Source organism: Phyllobates terribilis, unplaced genomic scaffold, assembly GCF_046119375.1.
Source record: "Phyllobates terribilis strain yellow unplaced genomic scaffold, ASM4611937v1 Scaffold_4__5_contigs__length_816908805, whole genome shotgun sequence".
Taxonomy (NCBI): domain Eukaryota; kingdom Metazoa; phylum Chordata; class Amphibia; order Anura; family Dendrobatidae; genus Phyllobates; species Phyllobates terribilis.
In genome coordinates, this window is record NW_027362764.1 from 29,452,278 (window position 1) to 29,478,096 (window position 25,819).

At 49.0% G+C, this 25,819-nt stretch overlaps 1 protein-coding gene across 2 annotated transcripts in view; it reads left to right on the forward strand.

Annotated features, from left to right (window-relative positions):
- Window positions 1–20,096, forward strand: part of LOC141264842 (voltage-gated inwardly rectifying potassium channel KCNH2-like) — a 170,417-nt gene extending 150,321 nt beyond the window's left edge. For both annotated transcript variants that reach the window (XM_073677201.1, XM_073677202.1), the window contains 8 exons: window positions 8,362–8,561; window positions 10,723–10,975; window positions 11,055–11,248; window positions 11,523–11,622; window positions 13,404–13,670; window positions 13,749–13,935; window positions 18,590–18,746; window positions 18,909–20,096. In XM_073677201.1, the coding sequence (XP_073533302.1) occupies window positions 8,362–8,561; window positions 10,723–10,975; window positions 11,055–11,248; window positions 11,523–11,622; window positions 13,404–13,670; window positions 13,749–13,935; window positions 18,590–18,746; window positions 18,909–19,088 (1,538 nt within the window). In that variant the 3' untranslated portion in view covers window positions 19,089–20,096. The remainder of the gene's footprint in view (window positions 1–8,361; window positions 8,562–10,722; window positions 10,976–11,054; window positions 11,249–11,522; window positions 11,623–13,403; window positions 13,671–13,748; window positions 13,936–18,589; window positions 18,747–18,908) is intronic.
- Window positions 20,097–25,819: the final 5,723 nt, after the last annotated feature.

Below are 25,819 nucleotides of genomic sequence, written 5' to 3' on the forward strand. Positions count from 1 at the left end.
GTGCAGGTCACACTGTGCAGTATTCCTCCTCTGTGTCTTGCTCAGTGCTGGTTGGAGTCGGTGCAGGTCAAACTGTGCAGTACTCCTCCTCTGTGTCTTGCTCAGTGCTGGTCGGAGTCGGTGCAGGTCACACTGTGCAGTACTCCTCCTCTGTGTCTTGCTCAGTGCTGGTCGGAGTCGGTGCAGGTCACACTGTGCAGTACTCCTCCTCTGTGTCTTGCTCAGTGCTGGTCGGAGTCAGTGCAGGTCACACTGTGCAGTACTCCTCCTCTGTGTCTTGCTCAGTGCTGGTCGGGTTCGGTGCAGATCACACTGTGCAGTACTCCTCCTCTGTGTCTTGCTCAGTGCTGGTCGGAGTTGGTGCAGGTCACACTGTGCAGTATTCCTCCTCTGTGTCTTGCTCAGTGCTGGTCGGAGTTGGTGCAGGTCACACTGTGTAGTATTCCTCCTCTGTGTCTTGCTCAGTGCTGGTCGGAGTCGGTGCAGGTCACACTGTGCAGTACTCCTCCTCTGTGTCTTGCTCAGTGCTGGTCGGAGTCGGTGTAGGTCACACTGTGCAGTACTCCTCCTCTGTGTCTTGCTCAGTGCTGGTCGGAGTCGGTGCAGGTCACATTGTGCAGTACTCCTCCTCTGTGTCTTCCTCAGTGCTGGTCGGAGTCGGTGCAGGTCACACTGTGCAGTATTCCTCCTCTGTCTTGCTCAGTGCTGGTCGGAGTCGGTGCAGGTCACACTGTGCAGTACTCCTCCTCTGTGTCTTGCTCAGTGCTGGTCAGAGTCGGTGCAGGTCACACTGTGCAGTATTCCTCCTCTGTGTCTTGCTCAGTGCTGGTCGGAGTCGGTGCAGGTCACACTGTGCAGTATTCCTCCTCTGTCTTGCTCAGTGCTGGTCGGAGTCGGTGCAGGTCACACTGTGCAGTATTCCTCCTCTGTCTTGCTCAGTGCTGGTCGGAGTCGGTGCAGGTCACACTGTGCAGTATTCCTCCTGTGTCTTGCTCAGTGCTGGTCGGAGTCGGTGCAGGTCACACTGTGCAGTATTCCTCCTGTGTCTTGCTCAGTGCTGGTCGGAGTCGGTGCAGGTCACACTGTGCAGTATTCCTCCTCTGTGTCTTGCTCAGTGCTGGTCGGAGTCGGTGCAGGTCACACTGTGCAGTATTTCTCCTCTGTGTCTTGCTCAGTGCTGGTCGGAGTCGGTGCAGGTCACACTGTGCAGTATTTCTCCTATGTGTCTTGCTCAGTGCTGGTCGGAGTTGGTGCAGGTCACACTGTGCAGTACTCCTCCTCTGTGTCTTGCTCACTGCTGGTCGGAGTCGGTGCAGGTCACACTGTGCAGTATTTCTCCTATGTGTCTTGCTCAGTGCTGGTCGGAGTTGGTGCAGGTCACACTGTGCAGTACTCCTCCTCTGTGTCTTGCTCAGTGCTGGTCAGAGTCGGTGCAGGTCACACTGTGCAGTATTTCTCCTCTGTGTCTTGCTCAGTGCTGGTCGGAGTCGATGTAGGTCACACTGTGCAGTATTTCTCCTCTGTGTCTTGCTCAGTGCTGGTCGGAGTCGGTGCAGGTCACACTGTGCAGCATTTCTCCTCTGTGTCTTGCTCAGTGCTGGTCGGAGTCGGCGCAGGTCACACTGTGCAGTATTCCTCCTCTGTGTCTTGCTCAGTGCTGGTCGGAGTCGGTGCAGGTCACACTGTGCAGTATTTCTCCTCTGTGTCTTGCTCAGTGCTGGTCGGAGTCGGTGCAGGTCACACTGTGCAGCATTTCTCCTCTGTGTCTTGCTCAGTGCTGGTCGGAGTCGGCGCAGGTCACACTGTGCAGTATTTCTCCTCTGTGTCTTGCTCAGTGCTGGTCGGAGTCGGTGCAGGTCACACTGTGCAGCATTTCTCCTCTGTGTCTTGCTCAGTGCTGGTCGGAGTCGGTGCAGGTCACACTGTGCAGCATTTCTCCTCTGTGTCTTGCTCAGTGCTGGTCGGAGTCGGTGCAGGTCACACTGTGCAGTACTCCACCTCTGTGTCTTGCTCAGTGCTGGTCAGAGTCGGTGCAGGTCACACTGTGCAGTATTTCTCCTCTGTGTCTTGCTCAGTGCTGGTCGGAGTCGGTGCAGGTCACACTGTGCAGTATTTCTCCTCTGTGTCTTGCTCAGTGCTGGTCGGAGTCGGTGCAGGTCACACTGTGCAGTACTCCTCCTCTGTGTCTTGCTCAGTGCTGGTCGGAGTCGGTGCAGGTCACACTGTGCAGTATTCCTCCTCTGTGTCTTGCTCAGTGCTGGTCGGAGTCGGTGCAGGTCACACTGTGCAGTACTCCACCTCTGTGTCTTGCTCAGTGCTGGTCAGAGTCGGTGCAGGTCACACTGTGCAGTATTTCTCCTCTGTGTCTTGCTCAGTGCTGGTCGGAGTCGGTGCAGGTCACACTGTGCAGTATTCCTCCTCTGTGTCTTGCTCAGTGCTGGTCGGAGTCGGTGCAGGTCACACTGTGCAGTATTCCTCCTCTGTGTCTTGCTCAGTGCTGGTCGGAGTCGGTGCAGGTCACACTGTGCAGTATTCCTCTTCTGTGTCTTGCTCAGTACTGGTCGGAGTCGGTGCAGGTCACACTGTGCAGTATTCCTCCTCTGTGTCTTGCTCAGTGCTGGTTGGAGTCGGTGCAGGTCACACTGTGCAGTACTCCTCCTCTGTGTCTTGCTCAGTACTGGTCGGAGTCGGTGCAGGTCACACTGTGCAGTATTCCTCTTCTGTGTCTTGCTCAGTACTGGTCGGAGTCGGTGCAGGTCACACTGTGCAGTATTTCTCCTCTGTGTCTTGCTCAGTGCTGGTCGGAGTCGGTGCAGGTCACACTGTGCAGTATTTCTCCTCTGTGTCTTGCTCAGTGCTGGTTGGAGTTGGTGCAGGTCACACTGTGCAGTATTCCTCCTCTGTGTCTTGCTCAGTGCTGGTCAGAGTCGGTGCAGGTCACACTGTGCAGTATTTCTCCTCTGTGTCTTGCTCAGTGCTGGTCGGAGTCGGTGCAGGTCACACTGTGCAGTATTTCTCCTCTGTGTCTTGCTCAGTGCTGGTCGGAGTCGGTGCAGGTCACACTGTGCAGTATTTCTCCTCTGTGTCTTGCTCAGTGCTGGTTGGAGTTGGTGCAGGTCACACTGTGCAGTATTCCTCCTCTGTGTCTTGCTCAGTGCTGGTCAGAGTCGGTGCAGGTCACACTGTGCAGTATTTCTCCTCTGTGTCTTGCTCAGTGCTGGTCGGAGTCGGTGCAGGTCACACTGTGCAGTACTCCTCCTCTGTGTCTTGCTCAGTGCTGGTCGGAGTCGGTGCAGGTCACACTGTGCAGTATTTCTCCTCTGTGTCTTGCTCAGTGCTGGTCGGAGTCGGTGCAGGTCACACTGTGCAGTACTCCTCCTCTGTGTCTTGCTCAGTGCTGGTCGGAGTCGGTGCAGGTCACACTGTGCAGTATTCCTCCTCTGTGTCTTGCTCAGTGCTGGTTGGAGTTGGTGCAGGTCACACTGTGCAGTACTTCTCCTCTGTGTCTTGCTCAGTGCTGGTCGGAGTCGGTGTAGGTCACACTGTGCAGTACTCCTCCTCTGTGTCTTGCTCAGTGCTGGTCGGAGTCGGTGCAGGTCACACTGTGCAGTATTTCTCCTCTGTGTCTTGCTCAGTGCTGGTCGGAGTCGGTGCAGGTCACACTGTGCAGTATTTCTCCTCTGTGTCTTGCTCAGTGCTGGTCGGAGTCGGTGTAGGTCACACTGTGCAGTACTCCTCCTCTGTGTCTTGCTCAGTGCTGGTCGGAGTCGGTGCAGGTCACACTGTGCAGTATTTCTCCTCTGTGTCTTGCTCAGTGCTGGTCGGAGTCGGTGTAGGTCACACTGTGCAGTACTCCTCCTCTGTGTCTTGCTCAGTGCTGGTCGGAGTCGGTGCAGGTCACACTGTGCAGTATTTCTCCTCTGTGTCTTGCTCAGTGCTGGTCGGAGTCGGTGTAGGTCACACTGTGCAGTATTTCTCCTCTGTGTCTTGCTCAGTGCTGGTCGGAGTCGGTGCAGGTCACACTGTGCAGTATTTCTCCTCTGTGTCTTGCTCAGTGCTGGTCGGAGTCGGTGCAGGTCACACTGTGCAGTATTTCTCCTCTGTGTCTTGCTCAGTGCTGGTCGGAGTCGGTGTAGGTCACACTGTGCAGTACTCCTCCTCTGTGTCTTGCTCAGTGCTGGTCGGAGTCGGTGCAGGTCACACTGTGCAGTATTTCTCCTCTGTGTCTTGCTCAGTGCTGGTCGGAGTCGGTGTAGGTCACACTGTGCAGTATTCCTCCTCTGTCTTGCTCAGTGCTGGTCAGAGTCGGTGCAGGTCACACTGTGCAGTACTCCTCCTCTGTGTCTTGCTCAGTGCTGGTCGGAGTCGGTGTAGGTCACACTGTGCAGTATTCCTCCTCTGTCTTGCTCAGTGCTGGTCGGAGTCGGTGCAGGTCACACTGTGCAGTATTCCTCCTCTGTGTCTTGCTCAGTGCTGGTCGGAGTCGGTGCAGGTCACACTGTGCAGTATTCCTCCTCTGTCTTGCTCAGTGCTGGTCGGAGTCGGTGTAGGTCACACTGTGCAGTATTCCTCCTCTGTCTTGCTCAGTGCTGGTCGGAGTCGGTGTAGGTCACACTGTGCAGTATTCCTCCTCTGTCTTGCTCAGTGCTGGTCAGAGTCGGTGCAGGTCACACTGTGCAGTACTCCTCCTCTGTGTCTTGCTCAGTGCTGGTCGGAGTCGGTGTAGGTCACACTGTGCAGTATTCCTCCTCTGTCTTGCTCAGTGCTGGTCGGAGTCGGTGCAGGTCACACTGTGCAGTATTTCTCCTCTGTGTCTTGCTCAGTGCTGGTCGGAGTCGGTGTAGGTCACACTGTGCAGTATTCCTCCTCTGTGTCTTGCTCAGTGCTGGTCGGAGTCGGTGCAGGTCACACTGTGCAGTACTCCTCCTCTGTGTCTTGCTCAGTGCTGGTCGGAGTCGGTGTAGGTCACACTGTGCAGTATTCCTCCTCTGTCTTGCTCAGTGCTGGTCAGAGTCGGTGCAGGTCACACTGTGCAGTATTCCTCCTCTGTCTTGCTCAGTGCTGGTCAGAGTCGGTGCAGGTCACACTGTGCAGTATTCCTCCTCTGTGTCTTGCTCAGTGCTGGTCGGAGTCGGTGCAGGTCACACTGTGCAGTACTCCTCCTCTGTGTCTTGCTCAGTGCTGGTCGGAGTCGGTGCAGGTCACACTGTGCAGTATTCCTCCTCTGTGTCTTGCTCAGTGCTGGTCGGAGTCGGTGCAGGTCACACTGTGCAGTATTCCTCCTCTGTCTTGCTCAGTGCTGGTCAGAGTCGGTGCAGGTCACACTGTGCAGTACTCCTCCTCTGTGTCTTGCTCAGTGCTGGTCGGAGTCGGTGCAGGTCACACTGTGCAGTACTCCTCCTCTGTGTCTTGCTCAGTGCTGGTCAGAGTCGGTGCAGGTCACACTGTGCAGTATTTCTCGCCTGTGTGATATACTGGTGGTGTTTAACCCTCTGCGTGCTTTTACAGCAGTGATCGGTCATTCACCGCCGGTACGTAACACTTGATGCATTTGTCACATGGATCGGTATAGATTTCTGTGACCTCCATACTCTGATCTGCGCAGCAGCACAAGCCTTGGAGGAATGCTGCTGAATGGAGAGATGTCCACTAGGGGTGCTGTACACAAGGGGGCAGATAAGATGCATCACATGGCAAGTCATTAAGGACATGACTTCAAATATCTTCGCATTGGGCACCGCACAAATCCTCCGTGTGGTACAGACTCAGGACCATCCCCAGGTCCTGCACCTGTCTGGCTCTTCCTGACGTTCTCTGCTTTGTGCCAATCCCCAGTACCCTGAGGCTGACATTTGCTGCAGCTTTATGTCAATGACGTCAGTTGTTTTGTTTCTTCTATGTTCAATTGTAAATATCACATCCAAAGCTTCACCTGGGAGCAGAGATTTATGCCATGCAGAACTGACTGTCCTGCTCCAAAGTGAAGACTGCTTATTGAATTTCCATATTAAAAATTATTATAAGATGAGCTGCACTACCTCCTAGTGGATAGTAGGTGTAATTACATCCATTACAAGGAGAGTTTTTCACTATATTGTTACCAGTGAGCACAATTTTACAAGTTCAATTTAGTAACAGTTTCTATAAGCATTCTGATTTACATCCTGTATTATACCCCAGAGCTTCACTCTCTATTCTGCTGGTGCAGTCACTGTGTACATACATTACATTACTGATCCTGTACTGATCCTGAGTTACATCCTGTATTATACTCCAGAGCTGCGCTCACTATTCTGCTGGTGCAGTCACTGTGTACATACATTACATTACTGATCCTGAGTTACATCCTGTATTATACTCCAGAGCTGCACTCACTATTCTGCTGGTGCAGTCACTGTGCACATACATTACATTACTGATCCTGAGTTACATCCTGTATTATACTCCAGAGCTGCACTCACTATTCTGCTGGTGCAGTCACTGTGTACATAGATTACATTACTGATCCTGAGTTACATCCTGTATTATACCCCAGAGCTGCACCTACTATTCTGCTGGAGCAGTCACTGTGTATATACATTACATTACTGATCCTGAGTTACCTCCTGTATTATACTCCAGAGCTGCACTCACTATTCTGCTGGTGCAGTCACTGTGTATATACATTACATTACTGATCCTGGGTTACATCCTGTATTATACTCCAGAGCTGCGCTCACTATTCTGCTGGTGCAGTCAATGTGTACATACATTACATTACTGATCCTGATTTACCTCCTGTATTATACTCCAGAGCTGCACTCACTATTCTGCTGGTGCAGTCACTGTGTACATATATTACATTACTGATCCTGAGTAACATCCTGTATTATACTCCAGAGCTGCACTCACTATTCTGCTGGTGCAGTCACTGTGTACATACATTACATTACTGATCCTGAGTTACATCCTGTATTATACTCCAGAGCTGCACTCACTATTCTGCTGGTGCTGTCACTGTGTACACACATTACATTACTGATCCTGAGTTACCTCCTGTATTATACTCCAGAGCTGCACTCACTATTCTGCTGGTGCAGTCACTGTGTATATACATTACTGATCCTGAGTTACATCCTGTATTATACTCCAGAGCTGCACTCACTATTCTGCTGGTGCAGTCACTGTGTACATACATTACATTACTGATCCTGAGTTACATCCTGTATTATACTCCAGAGCTGCACTCACTATTCTGCTGGTGCAGTCACTGTGTACATACATTACATTACTGATCCTGAGTTACCTCCTGTATTATACTCCAGAGCTGCACTCACTATTCTGCTGGTGCAGTCACTGTGTACATACATTACATTACTGATCCTGAGTTACCTCCTGTATTATACTCCAGAGCTGCACTCACTATTCTGCTGGTGCAGTCACTGTGCACATACATTACATTACTGATCCTGAGTTACCTCCTGTATTATACTCCAGAGCTGCACTCACTATTCTGCTGGTGCTGTCACTGTGTACACACATTACATTACTGATCCTGAGTTACCTCCTGTATTATACTCCAGAGCTGCACTCACTATTCTGCTGGTGCAGTCACTGTGTATATACATTACTGATCCTGAGTTACATCCTGTATTATACTCCAGAGCTGCACTCACTATTCTGCTGGTGCAGTCACTGTGTACATACATTACATTACTGATCCTGAGTTACATCCTGTATTATACTCCAGAGCTGCACTCACTATTCTGCTGGTGCAGTCACTGTGTACATACATTACATTACTGATCCTGAGTTACATCCTGTATTATACTCCAGAGCTGCACTCATTATTCTGCTGGTGCAGTCACTGTGTACATACATTACATTACTGATCCTGAGTTACATCCTGTATTATACTCCAGAGCTGCACTCACTATTCTGCTGGTGCAGTCACTGTGTACATACATTACATTACTGATCCTGAGTTACATCCTGTATTATACTCCAGAGCTGCACTCACTGTTCTGCTGGTGCAGTCACTATGTACATACATTACATTACTGATCCTGAGTTACATCCTGTATTATACTCCAGAGCTGCATTCACTATTCTGCTGGTGCAGTCACTGTGTACATACATTACATTACTGATCCTGAGTTACCTCCTGTATTATACTCCAGAGCTGCACTCACTGTTCTGCTGGTGCAGTCACTATGTACATACATTACATTACTGATCCTGAGTTACATCCTGTATTATACTCCAGAGCTGCACTCACTATTCTGCTGGTGCAGTCACTGTGTACATACATTACATTACTGATCCTGAGTTACCTCCTGTATTATATGTTTTTTTCCTAACTGTTCTTTTTCGTCTTCACAGCGCTCATGTATGCCAGTATTTTCGGGAATGTCTCTGCAATCATCCAGCGCCTGTACTCCGGCACTGCCCGGTACCACACACAGATGCTGCGTGTCCGCGAGTTCATCCGTTTCCATCAGATTCCTAACCCCTTGCGTCAGCGATTAGAGGAGTATTTCCAGCATGCATGGTCTTATACCAATGGTATCGACATGAATGCAGTGAGTGGTGAATTACTCTCTGTCATTCCGTGTCCGCCATCCTATCGTCTCACTATCACTCATGTCCTCCTGTCTTCTGCCTCCACCATCACTCATGTCCTCCTGTCTTCTTTACTCACAATCACTCATGTCCTCCTGTCTTCTGTATCTACGATCACTCATGTCCTCCTGTTTTCTGTACCCACCATCACTCATCTCCTCCTGTCTTCTGTACCCACCATCATTCATGTCCTCCTGTCTTCTGTACACACCATCACTCATGTCCTCCTGTCTTCTGTACCCACCATCATTCATGTCCTCCTGTCTTCTGTACACACCATCACTCATGTCCTCCTGTCTTCTGTACCCACCATCATTCATGTCCTCCTGTCTTCTGTACACACCATCACTCATGTCCTCCTGTCTTCTGTATCTACGATCACTCATGTCCTCCTGTCTTCTGCCTCCACCATCACACATGTCCTCCTGGCTTCTTTCTCCACTATCACTCATGTCCTCCTGTCTTCTGTCTCCACCATCATTCATGTCCTCCTGTCTTCTGTCTCCACCATTACTCATGTCCTCCTGTCTTCTTCACTCACAATCACTCATGTCCTCCTGTCTTCTGTACACACCATCACTCATGTCCTCCTGTCTTCTGTATCTACGATCACTCATGTCCTCCTGTCTTCTGTACCCACCATCATTCATGTCCTCCTATCTTCTGTACACACCATCACTCATGTCCTCCTGTCTTCTGTACCCACCATCACTCATGTCCTCTTGTCTTCTGCCTCCACCATCACTCATGTCCTCCTGTCTTCTGTACCCACCATCATTCTTGTCCTCCTGACTTCTGTACCCACCATCACTCATTTCCTCCTGTCTTCTGTACACACCATCACTCATGTCCTCTTGTCTTCTGCCTCCACCATCACTCATGTCCTCCTGTCTTCTGTATCTACGATCACTCATATCCTCCTGTCTTCTGCCTCCACCATCACACATGTCCTCCTGGCTTCTCTCTCCACCATCACACGTGTCCTCCTGGCTTCTCTCTCCACCATCACTCATGTCCTCCTGTCTTCTGTCTCCACCATCACTCATGTCCTCCTGTCTTCTGTCTCCACCATCATTCCTGTCCTCCTGTCTTCTGTCTCCACCATTACTCATGTCCTCCTGTCTTCTGTCTCCACCATTACTCATGTCCTCCTGTCTTCTCTACACACCATCACTCATGTCCTCCTGTCTTCTGTATCTATGATCACTCATGTCCTCCTGTCTTCTGTACCCACCATCATTCATGTCCTCCTGTCTTCTGTACCCACCATCATTCATGTCCTCCTGTCTTCTGTACCCACCATCACTCATGTCCTCCTGTCTTCTGTACCCACCATCATTCATGTCCTCCTGTCTTCTGTCTCCACCATCATTCATGTCCTCCTGTCTTCTGTCTCCACCATCATTCATGTCCTCCTGTCTTCTGTCTTCACCATTACTCATGTCCTCCTGTCTTCTTTACCCACCATCATTCATGTCCTCCTGTCTTATGTACAAACCATCATTCATGTCCTCCTGTCTTCTGTCTCCACCATCATTCATGTCCTCCTGTCTTCTGTGCCCACCATCATTCATGTCCTCCTGTCTTCTGTCTCCACCATTACTCATGTTCTCCTGTCTTCTGTCTCCACCATTACTCATGTTCTCCTGTCTTCTGTCTCCACCATCATTCATGTCCTCCTGTCTTCTTTCTCCACCATTATTCATGTCCTCCTGTCTTCTGTACCCACGATCATTCATGTCCTCCTGTCTTCTGTCTCCACCATCATTCATGTCCTCCTGTCTTCTGTCTCCACCATCATTCATGTCCTCCTGTCTTCTGTATCTATGATCACTCATGTCCTCCTGTCTTCTGTCTCCACCATTACTCATGTCCTCCTGTCTTCTGTACCCACCATTACTCATGTCCTCCTGTCTTCTGTACCCACCATCACTCATGTCCTCCTGTCTTCTGTCTCCACCATTACTCGTGTTCTCCTGTCTTCATTACCTTCTGCCATTCTGTACCCTCCTGTACCCACCGTTGCTTGTCGCCATCTTCCGTACATCATTTTCTCCGTTTTCTCTCGCTCTCCTCCCGTCTTTCTCATATTTTTGGTTATTTTGTGTGCCCCCTACTCAGGTCTTGAAGGGATTCCCCGAGTGCCTCCAGGCGGACATTTGTCTCCATCTGAACAGAAGTCTTCTTCAGAACTGTAAACCTTTCAAAGGAGCCGCAAAGGGCTGTTTGCGGGCCCTGGCCATGAAGTTTAAGACCACCCATGCCCCTCCTGGGGACACCCTGGTGCATGCGGGCGATGTCCTTACTGCGCTGTACTTCCTCTCCCGGGGATCCATTGAGATTTTGCGTGGTGACGTGGTGGTTGCCATACTGGGTGAGTATTGAAAAGTCACCTGTATTGTGCCCCTCTATCCATGGAGAGGACCCTCCTGACCGTGTCATCTACTCCACAGGGAAGAATGATATATTCGGAGAGCCCCTCAATCTGTACGCTCGGCCCGGAAAGTCCAACGCCGACGTCCGAGCCTTGACTTACTGCGACCTTCACAAGATTCACCGGGAAGACTTGCTGGAAGTTCTGGACATGTATCCCGAATTCTCCGACTACTTCTGGTCCAGCTTAGAGATCACCTTTAACCTGCGAGACGTGAGTGTGACCCAGCCAATCACAAGCCTCGTAGGGCGCTCATGGAGTCCCTGGGTTATGGATACATGTGGGCACAGAGACTTACCACGTTCTTTGCCCTTGGTTTCTTATGCTAACCTCTGTGGAAGCCTTCCTTTACATATCCTAATTATGTATGAGTTTTATAATATCTTAGGCTCCAGTTACAACCAGAGCTGCATGCCGAAATGTGCTGCTTTACTGTACATCGGAGTTTCCTGTTCACGTTATTTTTTTCTGCAATTTTTCATTTCAGACGAACATGATCCCCGGATCTCCGAGCAGCGACGAGTCTGACAGCGGATTTAACAAGCTTAGACGGCGCAAGCTGTCATTCCGCAGACGGACGGAGAAAGGTAAGGGGGGGCACTTACTTATGAGCCACGCAGCAGAACTATGCAAAATGCCTGATTTCTCTAGGGACAGGTTCATGTCATAAATCTTTAAGATTGAGGAAGCTCCGTGCAAAATTTACACTGATCATGAGTTACATTATGGCCTCTCCTCCAGTCACATCCAAAGCAGCCTACCAAATTCTGAGGGATGACTTCATTAAGGCGCTTCTGGAGGTCTAATCTTACACCTCCCTCCAGCTGCATCAGCGCGATCTGCTGCGCTGCGTTCAGATTGTACAGAAGATGCATCGTGCAGCGGATCCCCAATGTTCTCAGGCCTGGAGAATTTCGGCTGCAGCTTTGGGTGTGACTAGAGTACACAGCATGACGTCTAAAGTTACTGATCTGTTAACACATCTGTCATAAAAATATTAATAAAATATTAAGGATTTCTGTCTCCTCCTGAAATCCCTCATTCCCCCTCCTATCTACCATTTGTCACAGGAGAAGAGCTGACAGCCTATGGAGCTGTCTGTATGCAAATAGCAGTACAAGAAGCTCAATAGGCCATTCTACTTAACATACGAATGCATTTCCTCTTAGCACAGACCTGTGATAAATGGACACCTTTGAGCAGATGGGCCAGAGATTGAAAGACAGAAGATACAGCTCTTGGGCTTCAAAGGAACTCTGTCACACTCCACACAATAGCAGGGTCACCCTCATTTGCAAAATCCTTGTGCTTAATAGAAATCTGCAGTCTGGCCGGCGCCGACACGAAATATGGAATATCTGAAGTTCCATAATTCCGATAATAATGGGACACATATTTTTAGCGGCCGGGTCAGCTAAGGAACAATACGATAATTTTTCCGTAGCTGTGAGCTGTAATGCAAAAGGACAAAATAATAGCTGCGGTCTATGTCATGTGTGGTCTCTAAGGGAAGGTAAATTCATAATGGAAAATATGGCGTCACTTGCAAACTTCTGCGATCAACCAGCGATAAGTTATCCCAGAAGTTAGAGATTCTAATAAAAATATGAAGGCTGGAGCCCAGCGCACCCGAGGTCATCACAGGGGGTATGTGGGCAGGTCTCCCCCTTCGGCATAAAAGACACAGTCGAAGAGGGGGTCAGTGTTCATTGCTGGGGGGTATAGATTCTATAAGCAAAGGATCACGTTCGATAACAGTCAAATCATATTGGAGCAGGTCCCCTCCAGCTATACTGAATCGTCTCTGCGATCTTTATAGTAAGTCTTCTGTAATCCCTTTTTATTTTATTTGTGTAATTGTATATTCTGTATTGTAATGTCTCTTTTTGTAAAACCTTTTGTATATTTTTCATAAACACTGCCTCCCTTTTGGATTAAATATAAAATAATAGTTCTGTTTGTTTTGCTCTTTAATCGTTCCCTCCCCCGAAGCCATGCACTACCAGAACGCAGGCGTCCGACCAGGCCTGTATTATATTTCAAGTTTGGTCGGTGGTGGCAGCAAATAATAATAAGTGGGCTATCGTGAAGCTAGCAATGATCGTACGGAGGCATATTCCATGCATTGGGATTAGGAGGTGTATACGCCATACGCTCACTGCTTGCTTGCCGATACGTACGTAGTGAGTAATCGGGATCGTGTGTGCATGAATCCCTGACGAAGTCTTGACAACATCAGTGATATTAGAGTGAAATAACAACCTCAGCTCTGCTACATCCCCGCACACACCACTACTACCACTCCTCCCTCATTGCATGGTGGGGGTGATTGGTAATTTATATCTGCATTATCTGTGTCTCTACCCAGATGCCGACAATGTCGGGGAGGTCAGGAAAGGTCAGAGGGCGAGCAGGCTGATCAGGAACAATCTGGGGCCGGAGGATAAGAGTTGGGGCGAGCAGCACAGTAGCCCCCCGTCCAGCCCCACATCCAGCGATGACGAGCAGCCGGCACCAGTGTCCAGCACCATTGAGCTGTCACCAACACGCGCCACATGCAGCAACTTCACAGCAGCGAGCGGAGCGGAGGCCGAGGGCGATCAGAGCGGGGGTGACGTGTGCAATCATCTGTCAGGTAAAGTCCGGGTGAGCTCTGCCGTCACTGCCCGTCTATCACCTGTATCCACGGCTCACGCTGTGCCCTTCTTTCCAGGAGCATTCTCCGGCGTATCAAACATCTTTAGCTTTTGGGGGGACCGGCATGGCCGTCAGTACCAGGAGCTGCCGCGATGCACCATACCCGCCCACTCCACCCTCAGCGCTCCTGTGCCTTCCCTCAGCCGGCGGCAAAAATGTGAACTAGGGAACAGGCTGGATCATCTGCAAAAGCAGCTCAACAGGTGACGGGTGCAAATCACTGCCGGACCCCCATCATATAGATTACTCTGCACCCTGAGCATTACCACCCTAGTACTGCAGACCCCCATCACATAGATAACGCTCCACCCTGAGCATTGCCATCCTAGTAATGCAGACCCCCATCATATAGATAACGTTCCACCCTGAGCATTGCCGCCCTAGTAATGCAGACCCCCATCATCTAGATAAGGCTCCACCCTGAGCATTGCCACCCTAGTAATGCAGACCCCATCATCTAGATAACGCTCCACCCTGACCATTGCCACCCTAGTACTGCGGACCCCGTAATATTATCCCACCCTGAGCATTACCACCCTAGTTCTGCAGACCCCATAATATTACTCCACCCTGAGCATTACCACCCTAGTACTGCAGACCCCTTAATATTACTCCACCCCGAGCATTACCAACCTAATACTGCAGACCCCCGTAATATTACTCCTTGAGCATTACCAACCTAGTACTGCAGACCCCTGTAATATTACTCCTCCTTGAGCATTACCACCCTAGTACTGCAGACCCCGTAATATTACTCCACCCTGAGCATTACCACCGTAGTACTGCAGACCCCGTAATATTACTCCACCCTGAGCATTACCACCCTAGTACTGCAGACTCCGTAATATTACTCCACCCCGAGCATTACCAACCTAGTACTGCAGACCCCCGTAATATTACTCCACCCTGAGCATTACCACCCTAGTACTGCATACCCCGTAATATTACTCCACTCCGAGCATTACCAACCTAGTACTGCAGACCCCCTTAATATTACTCCACCCTGAGCATTACCACCCTAGTACTGCAGACCCCGTAATATTACTCCACCTTGAGCATTACCACCCTAGTACTGCAGACCCCATAATATTACACCACCCTGAGCAATACCACCCTAGTACTGCAGACCCCCGTAATATTACTCCACCTTGAGCATTACAACCTTGGGACTGCAGACCCCATAATATTACACCACACTGAGCATTACCACCCTAGTACTGCAGACCCCATAATATTACACCACCCTTAGCATTACCACCCTAGCACTGCAGACCCCTGTAATATTACTCCATCCTAGTACTGCACCCCCCGTAATATTACTCTACCCTGACCATTACCATCCTAGTAATGTAGACCCCTATCATATAGATAGCTCCATCATGACCATTACCATCCTAGCACTACAAACCCCTGTAATATTACTCCATCCTAGTACTGCAGACCCCTCGTAATATTACTCCACCCTGACCATTACCATCCTAGCTCTACAGACCCCATAATATTACTCCACCCTGAGCATTACCACTCTAGCACTGCAGACCCCCTTAATGTTATTCCACCCTGACCATTACCACTCTAGCACTGCAGACCCCGTAATATTACTCCACCCTGACCATTATCACGCTAGTACTGCAGACCCCGTAATATTATTACCACCCTTGTACTGCAGACCCCGTAATATTACTCCACCCTGACCATTACCACCCTAGTACTGCAGATCCCCTAATATTACTCCACCCTGACCATTATCACGCTAGTACTGCAGACCCCGTAATATTACTCCACCCTGACTATTACCACCCTAGTACTGCAGACCCCGTAATATTACTCCACCCTGACCATTTCCACTCTAGCACTGCAGACCCCATAATATTACTCCACCCTGACCTTTACCACCCTATTACTGCAGACCCCGTAATATTACTCCACCCTGACCATTACCACCATAGTACTGCAGACCCCGTAATATTACTCCACCCTGAGCATTACCACCCTAGAACTGCAGACCCCATAATATTACTCCACCCTGAGTATTATCACCCTAGTACTGCAGACCCCGTAATATTACTCCACCCTGAGCATTACCAACCTAGTACTGCAGACCTCATAATATTACTCCACCCTGACCATTACCACTCTAGCACTGCAGACCCCATAATATTACTTCACCCTGAGCATTACCATCCTAGCATTACAGACCCCGTAATATTACTCCACCCTGACCATTACCACTCTAGCACTGCAGACTCTCGTAATATTACTTCACCCTGACCATTTCCACCCTAGTACTGCAGACCCCGTAATATTACTCCACCCTGAGCATTACCAACCTAATACTGCAGACCTCATAATATTACTTCACCCTGACCATTACCACTCTAGCACTGCAGACCCCATAATATTACTTCACCCTGAGTATTACCATCCTAGCATTACAGACCCCGTAATATTACTCCACCCTGACCATTACCACTCTAGCACTGCAGACTCTCGTAATATTACTTCACCCTGACCATTTCCACCCTAGTACTGCAGACCCCGTAATATTACTCCACCCTGACCATTTCCACCCTAGTACTGCAGACCCCGTAATATTACTCCACCCTGACCATTACCACCCTAGTACTGCAGACCCCCGTAATATTACTCCACCTTGAGCATTACCACCCTAGTACTGCAGACCCCATAATATTACACCACCCTGAGCATTACCACCCTAGTACTGCAGACCCCTTAATATTACTCCACCTTGAGCATTACCACCCTAGTACTGCAGGCCCCCATAATATTACACCACCCTGAGCATTACCATCCTAGTACTGCAGACCCCGTAATATTACTCCACCCTAGTACTGCAGACCCCTTAATATTACACCACCCTTAGCATTACCACCCTAGCACTGCAGACCCCTATAATATTACTCCATCCTAGCACTACAGACCCCGTAATATTACTCCACTCTGACCATTTCCACCCTAGTACTGCAGACCCCATAATATTACTCCACCCTGACCATTACCACCCTAGTACTGCAGACCCCCGTAATATTACTCCACCTTGAGCATTACCACCCTAGTACTGCAGACCCCATAATATTACACCACCCTGAGCATTACCACCCTAGTACTGCAGACTCCTTCATATTACTCCACCTTGAGCATTACCTCCCTAGTACTGCAGGCCCCCATAATATTACACCACCCTGAGCATTACCATCCTAGTACTGCAGACCCCGTAATTTTACTCCAGCCTGACCATTATCACTCTAGTACTGCAGACCCCATAATATTACACCACCCTTAGCATTACCACCCTAGCACTGCAGACCCCTATAATATTACTCCATCCTAGCACTACAGACCCCGTAATATTACTCCACCCTGAGCATTACCACTCTAGCACTGCACTCCCCCTTAATATTATTCCACCCTGACCATTACCACCCTAGTACTGCAGACCCCGTAATTTTACTCCAGCCTGACCATTATCACTCTAGTACTGCAGACCCCCTAATATTATTACCACCCTAGCACTGCAGACCCCGTGATATTACTCCACCCTGACCATTACCACCCTAGTACTGCAGACCCCCGTAATATTACTCCACCTTGAGCATTACCACCCTAGTACTGCAGACCCCATAATATTACACCACCCTGAGCATTACCACCCTAGTACTGCAGACCCCTTAATATTACTCCACCTTGAGCATTACCACCCTAGTACTGCAGGCCCCCATAATATTACACCACCCTGAGCATTACCATCCTAGTACTGCAGACCCCGTAATATTACTCCACCCTAGTACTGCAGACCCCTTAATATTACACCACCCTTAGCATTACCACCCTAGCACTGCAGACCCCTATAATATTACTCCATCCTAGCACTACAGACCCCGTAATATTACTCCACTCTGACCATTTCCACCCTAGTACTGCAGACCCCATAATATTACTCCACCCTGACCATTACCACCCTAGTACTGCAGACCCCCGTAATATTACTCCACCTTGAGCATTACCACCCTAGTACTGCAGACCCCATAATATTACACCACCCTGAGCATTACCACCCTAGTACTGCAGACTCCTTCATATTACTCCACCTTGAGCATTACCTCCCTAGTACTGCAGGCCCCCATAATATTACACCACCCTGAGCATTACCATCCTAGTACTGCAGACCCCGTAATTTTACTCCAGCCTGACCATTATCACTCTAGTACTGCAGACCCCATAATATTACACCACCCTTAGCATTACCACCCTAGCACTGCAGACCCCTATAATATTACTCCATCCTAGCACTACAGACCCCGTAATATTACTCCACCCTGAGCATTACCACTCTAGCACTGCACTCCCCCTTAATATTATTCCACCCTGACCATTACCACCCTAGTACTGCAGACCCCGTAATTTTACTCCAGCCTGACCATTATCACTCTAGTACTGCAGACCCCCTAATATTATTACCACCCTAGCACTGCAGACCCCGTGATATTACTCCACCCTGACCATTAGCAAGCTAGTACTGCAGACCCCGTAATTTTTATTACCACTCTAGCACTGCAGACCCCGTAATATTACTCTACCCTGACCATTACCACCCTAGTACTGCAGATCCTGTAATATTACTCCACGCTGACCATTACCACCCTAGCACTGCAGACCCCATAATATTACTCCACCTTAGCAATGGAGACCCCTGCCGTTACTCCACTTGAGAGTTATCTTTCCTGCTCACCATCACAGCCTCCATTTGTCTAGCCCCCTTTTGTTGTCATCACCCGTCCTCCACACCCGTCTCCCTCCGCTCATCACCCTCTTCTGGTCCTGGCCTTTCCTCCGCAGGTTGGAGAACCGCATGGTGAACGACATAAACACCATCATGCAGTTACTACAGAAGCAGATGGTGATCATCCCCCCGGCGTACAGCACCGTGTCCTCGCCCCCTCAGATGTCCAGCTGCCACCCATGTGGAGAGCAGAACATGGCGTCCTCTTCTCAGGTAAATCAGGGCCGGGAGCCCCAGCAACAGAAATCTGCAGATTATTGCACCACTGACCTCGCTATAGATCATTGCTCTGTGCTGTATGCTTCCTGACAGATACATAGTGATATTTTCTGCAGATTATTGCACCCTTTTGATGATGATGTCTTCTCCCCGCAGGTTTTTGAATACCAGGACATGGAAGGAATGAATTATAAATTATGTGAAACGCCTCTGGCCCCCCAGACTCTCCACACGGAGCCCACGTGCTGCCCTCGACGCCTGTCGCTCCCCGGGAACCTGGAGGACCCCCTGGACTTGAGAACCCCACAGAGACATTGCTCTGACCCGGGCAGTTAGGGGAAGGTTCTTCAAGGAAGCTATTGTCAGACTATGGGCACAAGCCAAACCCTGGCACCGTAAAACAAAAAAAACGTATATATACAAAGGCCATATGAAGTCTCGCCAGGAAAATGTAGACACCCGACAAGGCGTTCAATGGACGGACGCGACGGGTGATGGAAACACGGAGCAGAATCCTCCCATACTGGGCGAGGCCAGAACCATCCATGGAAATTTTGCATCATAATAGGGTAATGACGTTTCTGTGATATCAGCGTCTTGAGCGCCTGCCGCGGGCCGCCGTATGTAGACGCGCAGCACCGTGGTCACCTCGGACCACCCATATTTCTAATTTCCTCCCGTCGCTCTCTTACCTGAGGTGACAGTAGCTCAGTATCCGGGATAATCAGAGTGAATATATCATGGAGAGGACCGGACTCAACGCCGGGGGAACAAGGGAACAAATACTTTACAACCATCATCCAGAACCTGAACGTTCTCCTTCAGCTCCACTGAACGTTCTCGAATGGCGTGTCATCTCAGCTCTCTGGATACTGATTTGTTTTCAGGTGGGATTGGATGGGAGGGTGGTCCTTTTCCAGACCTGCCTTTGGTGGGGGTCCCTCGAGGAAGTGGGGTTCCTTGCAGACGAGATGTGTCTTCCTGCTCACACATATAACATCCCATTCACCTGTGTGGTCCATATGTGTCTCCTGGAGTTGGGTCGGGTCACCGTCATGTTTTTTTGTCCTGTCACCTCCTGGCCGCCTTTTTCACGACCCTGCGAGTCTGCAGAGCATTGCGTCACGGGTCAATGTCACGGACCGGTACCATAGTCAGTGACTGTTCTTGTCTCTCGTGTTTCTGCTTTGCCTCCACTGTGTGTCTTATCCAAATCCCATCAAATTCTAGAATAAGCACAAAGTTCTCGAGGAGATTCTCAGGGGGTGACCCAGGTCACACTGCCCATTTCCTAAGCTCAGAGGGACCTTACAGATGCTGCTCTGCTGTATCCCCCCCCCCCCCCCCCCCCCCCCCCGTGAAGATCTCTGGTATCTTACTCCATCACAGGAGAATCTGTCATAGGGTCACCTCCTCCAAAAGGAGAGTTAGTAACTCATTTAACTTTCTTCTGACCTCCTCCGCGCTCGACATGTACAGACCACATCCGAGTCCTGCTGAACATTGATGTGGTCATAAAAGAGTTACAAATTCCCGCTCAGAATGAGCTCACTGACAGATTCTCAGATACCTCATTCTGCAGCTAGCAACGTGCAGAGAAACTAAAAGCCAAACGATGCAAAATTTGTAAAAATGTATTTATGTGGAAAAATAACCCCTCCGAAGGTTTCCATATTCTTTAACCCGCTGCAGATTTTCTCTTAGTTATTGGCTTGCAAGCATTAACATCTCCATTGGAGCATTTATGCTTCTGTTAGTCTGCAGCAGACAGCAGAATTGTGAGTGCAGCTCTGCATGCGAATGGAATAAGACGAGATATGATAGAATTCATGATCGGGACACAATCATAAATATTACACATACAGAAGATTAATAACTTTGTAAACTTGTTTTATTATCTGGCTCTGATGCTATCACAATTCTGCTGGTTTCTATTGGAAACAGTCAGCAAGCTTGTCATCAGTACCACAACTGTTTAGATGGGATCCTATAATGCATGGGGGAGGTTAGAAGCAGCAGAGCGACATCTGGTCATAGTGTCCAGCTCAGCATCTCACACCAATCTGCTCCTCATGACACTGCCAGCTGAGATGGAGGCCAGCTGAGATGGAGGCCACCTGAAGGATAATTCTTATTCTGGTGTCGTCATCTTAGTTTTTACAATGTAGCCTCTCTAGTCTTTTCACACCCTATGGCATAGGAGCGTAATGATTTGGATACTCCTCCTTTGTCGCGATGGGTGAAAGAACTGGGAAACTCAAACGTCTAAATGAAATCCGAGGTAAATGCGTCATCTGGCGCCTGCAATTTTACACTGGAAAATCTCATGCGACGTTCGCTCTCGGTTTTTAACAATGGTTATTCCCAGCTTTACGTTCTCCGTCTAGTTTTGTTACCCATGACCGTTCCCAGCTTTATGTTCACGTTCTCGGTGTAGTTTTGTTACCTATGGCCGTTTCCAGCTTTATGTTCACGTTCTCGGTGTAGTTTTGTTACCCATGGCCGTTCCCAGCTTTATGTTCACGTTCTCAGTGTAGTTTTGTTACCCATGGCCGTTCCCAGCTTTATGTTCACGTTCTCGGTGTAGTTTTGTTACCCATGGTCGTTCCCAGCTTTATGTTCACGTTCTCCGTCTAGTTTTGTTACCCATGACCGTTCCCAGCTTTATGTTCACGTTCTCGGTGTAGTTTTGTTACCCATGGCCGTTTCCAGCTTTATGTTCACATTCTCGGTGTAGTTTTGTTACCCATGGCCGTTCCCAGCTTTATGTTCACGTTCTCGGTGTAGTTTTGTTACCCATGGCCGTTCCCAGCTTTATGTTCACGTTCTCGGTGTAGTTTTGTTACCCATGATCGTTCCCAGCTTTATGTTCACGTTCTCGGTGTAGTTTTGTTACCCATGGCCGTTCCCAGCTTTATGTTCACGTTCTCTGTGTAGTTTTGTTACCCATGGCCGTTCCCAGCTTTACGTTCACGTTCTCGGTGTAGGTTTTTTACCCATGTCCGTTCCCAGCTTTACATTCACGTTCTCTGTGTATTTCTGTTATTCATTGTCGTTCCCAGCTTTACATTCACATTCTCGGTGTAGTTTTGTTACCCATGGCCGTTCCTAGCTTTACGTTCATGTTCTGTGTGTAGTTTTGTTACCCATGACCGTTCCCAGCTCTGCAGTCACATTTTCGGTGTAGTTTTGTTACCCATGGTCGTTCCCAGCTTTACTTTCACGTTCTCAGTGTAGTTTTGTTACCCAAGGCCGTCCTCCGCTTTACGTTCACGTTCAATTTGTAGTTTTGTTACCCATGGCCGTTCCTAGCTTTACTTTCACGTTCTCGGTGTAGTTTTGTTACCCATGGCCGTTCCCAGCTTTACGTTCACGTTCTCGGTGTCGTTTTGTTACCCATGGTCGTTCCCAGCTTTATTTTCACGTTCTCTATGTAGGTTTGTTACCCATGGTCGTTCCCAGCTTTATGTTCACGTTCTCGGTGTAGTTTTGTTACCCATGGCCGTTCCCAGCTTTACGTTCACGTTCTCGGTGTAGTTTTGTTACCCATGGTTTTCCCAGCTTTACATTCTTTTTCTCTGTGTAGTTTTGTTACCCATGGTCGTTCTCAGCTTTACGTTCACGTTCTCGGTGTAGTTTTGTTACCCATGGCCGTTCCCAGCTTTACGTTCACGTTCTCGGTGTAGTTCTGTTACCTATGGCCGTTCCCAGCTTTACGTTCCCGTTTTCAGTGTAGTTTTGTTACCCATGGTCGTTCCCAGCTTTACGTTCACGTTCTCGGTGTAGTTTTGTTACCCATGGTCGTTCCCAGCTTTATTTTCACGTTCTCTATGTAGGTTTGTTACCCATGGTCGTTCCCAGCTTTATGTTCACGTTCTCGGTGTAGTTTTGTTACCCATGGCCGTTCCCAGCTTTACGTTCACGTTCTCGGTGTAGTTTTTTTACCCATGGCCGTTCCCAGCTTTACGTTCACGTTCTCGGTGTAGTTTTGTTACCCATGGTTTTCCCAGCTTTACATTCTTTTTCTCTGTGTAGTTTTGTTACCCATGGTCGTTCTCAGCTTTACGTTCACGTTCTCGGTGTAGTTTTGTTACCCATGGCCGTTCCCAGCTTTACGTTCACGTTCTCGGTGTAGTTCTGTTACCTATGGCCGTTCCCAGCTTTACGTTCCCGTTTTCAGTGTAGTTTTGTTACCCATGGTCGTTCCCAGCTTTACGTTCCCGTTTTCAGTGTAGTTTTGTTACCCATGGCCGTCCTCAGCTTTATGTTCACGTTCTTGGTGTAGTTTTGTTACCCATGGCCGTCCTCAGCTTTACCTTCACGTTCTCGGTGTAGTTTTGTTACCCATGGCCGTCCTCAGCTTTACGTTCACGTTCTCGGTGTAGTTTTGTTACCCATGGCCGTTCCCAGCTTTACGTTCACGTTCTCGTGTAGTTTTGTTACCCATGGCCGTTCCCAGCTTTACTTTCACGTTCTCGTGTAGTTTTGTTACCCATGGCCGTCCTCAGCTTTACGTTCACGTTCTCGGTGTAGTTTTGTTACCCATGGCCGTCCTCAGCTTTATGTTCACGTTCTCGGTGTAGTTTTGTTACCCATGGCCGTCCTCAGCTTTATGTTCACGTTCTCGGTGTAGTTTTGTTACCCATGGCCGTTCCCAGCTTTACGTTCACATTCTCGGTGTAGTTTTGTTAGCCATGGCCGTTCCCAGCTTTACGTTCAAGTTCTCGGTGTAGTTTTGTTACCCATGGCCGTTCCCAGCTTTACGTTCACGTTCTCGGTGTAGTTTTGTTACCCATGGCCGTTCCCAGCTTTACGTTCACGGTGTAGTTTTGTTACCCATGGCCGTTCCCAGCTTTACGTTCACATTCTTGGTGTAGTTTTGTTACCCATGGTCGTTCCCAGCTTTACATTCACGTTCACGGTGTAGTTTTGTTACCCATGGCTGTTCCCAGCTTTACATTCACGGTGTAGTTTTGTTACCCATGGCCATTCCCAGCTTTACGTTCATGGTGTAGTTTTGTTACCCATGGCCGTTCCCAGCTTTACGTTCACGTTCTCGGTGTAGTTTTGTTACCCATGGCCGTTCCCAGCTTTACGTTCTCCGTCTAGTTTTGTTACCCATGGCTGTTCCCAGCTTTACGTTCACATTCTTGGTGTAGTTTTGTTACTCATGGTCGTTCCCAGCTTTACGTTCACGTTCACAGTGTAGTTTTGTTACCCATGGCCGTTCCCAGCTTTACGTTCACGGTGTAGTTTTGTTACCCATGGCCGTTCCCAGCTTTACGTTCACGTTCTCGGTGTAGTTTTGTTACCCATGGCCGTTCCCAGCTTTACGTTCACGGTGTAGTTTTGTTACCCATGGCCGTTCCCAGCTTTACGTTCACGTTCTCGGTGTAGTTTTGTTACCCATGGCCGTTCCCAGCTTTACGTTCTCCGTCTAGTTTTGTTACCCATGGCTGTTCCCAGCTTTACGTTCACATTCTTGGTGTAGTTTTGTTACTCATGGTCGTTCCCAGCTTTACGTTCACGTTCACAGTGTAGTTTTGTTACCCATGGCCGTTCCCAGCTTTACGTTCACGGTGTAGTTTTGTTACCCATGGCCGTTCCCAGCTTTACGTTCACGTTCTCGGTGTAGTTTTGTTACCCATGGCCGTTCCCAGCTTTACGTTCACGGTGTAGTTTTGTTACCCATGGCCGTTCCCAGCTTTACGTTCACGTTCTCGGTGTAGTTTTGTTACCCATGGCCGTTCCCAGCTTTACGTTCACGGGGTAGTTTTGTTACCCATGGCCGTTCCCAGCTTTACGTTCACGTTCTCGGTGTAGTTTTGTTACCCATGGCCGTTCCCAGCTTTACGTTCACGTTCTCGGTGTAGTTTTGTTACCCATGGCCGTTCCCAGCTTTACGTTCACGTTCTCGGTGTAGTTTTGTTACCCATGGCCGTTCCCAGCTTTACATTCACGGTGTAGTTTTGTTACTCATGGTTTTCCCAGCTTTACGTTCACGGTGTAGTTTTGTTACCCATGGCCGTTCCCAGCTTTACGTTCTCGGTGTAGTTTTGTTACCCATGGCCGTTCCCAGCTTTACGTTCACTTTCTTGGTGTAGTTTTGTTACCCATGGCCGTTCCCAGCTTTACGTTCACGTTCTCGGTGTAGTTTTGTTACCCATGGCCGTTCCCAGCTTTACGTTCACGTTCTCTGTGTAGTTTTGTTACCCATGGCCGTTCCCAGCTTTACGTTCACGTTCTCGGTGTAGTTTTGTTACCCATGGCCGTTCCCAGCTTTACGTTCTCGGTGTAGTTTTGTTACCCATGGCCGTTCCCAGCTTTACGTTCACGTTCTCGGTGTAGTTTTGTTACCCATGGCCGTTCCCAGCTTTACGTTCTCGGTGTAGTTTTGTTACCCATGGCCGTTCCCAGCTATATGTTCTCCGTGTAGTCTTACGATATTTACGCTCCCGTCCACTCTGCTGCGTCTCACAAGTAGGCCTCGTTCACACCCGTCCCCCGTAAAATTAGAATCTCCCATTCCATGTAATGGACTCCATTGCCACATTTTGGCATCAGGTATTTAGTCGTAGGGGCTGATTCCCTGTAGGGGGTTTATGGTACCATGTGAACGAGGCCGTGTCCATCACTGCATATTTCCAGGAATCCGCGGTTCAGGGGGCGATGTCATTGTGGAGACCCGCAGTGTTATTTATTTCTTACTGTACATACGATACTGAGGCTGCTGATTTTAGTTACACCAAGTCTCCGAATACTTGGGAGTAATTGTGCCTGAAAACACAAAGCTCATGATTGTGCATCCTCTCAGCGGCGCCGTAGCCGCGTAGCGTCCCGTACCCCTCTCCTTTGACTCGTTAGTTTGATTTTTAGAAGCGTTAAAATACGTCCTGCCTGCTGTATGTCGGATATGATATTAGTTATTTTTGGGTTTTTTTGCACAACTCTCTCGAGGCATTTAGTTCATTTTCTGATTATTACCAATTCCTGATTGGACCTGTGCCGGGGTCACTTTTTTTTTAATGCTTCTAGCCCTTATCATGCCTCGGTGACTCTTTCCTGAC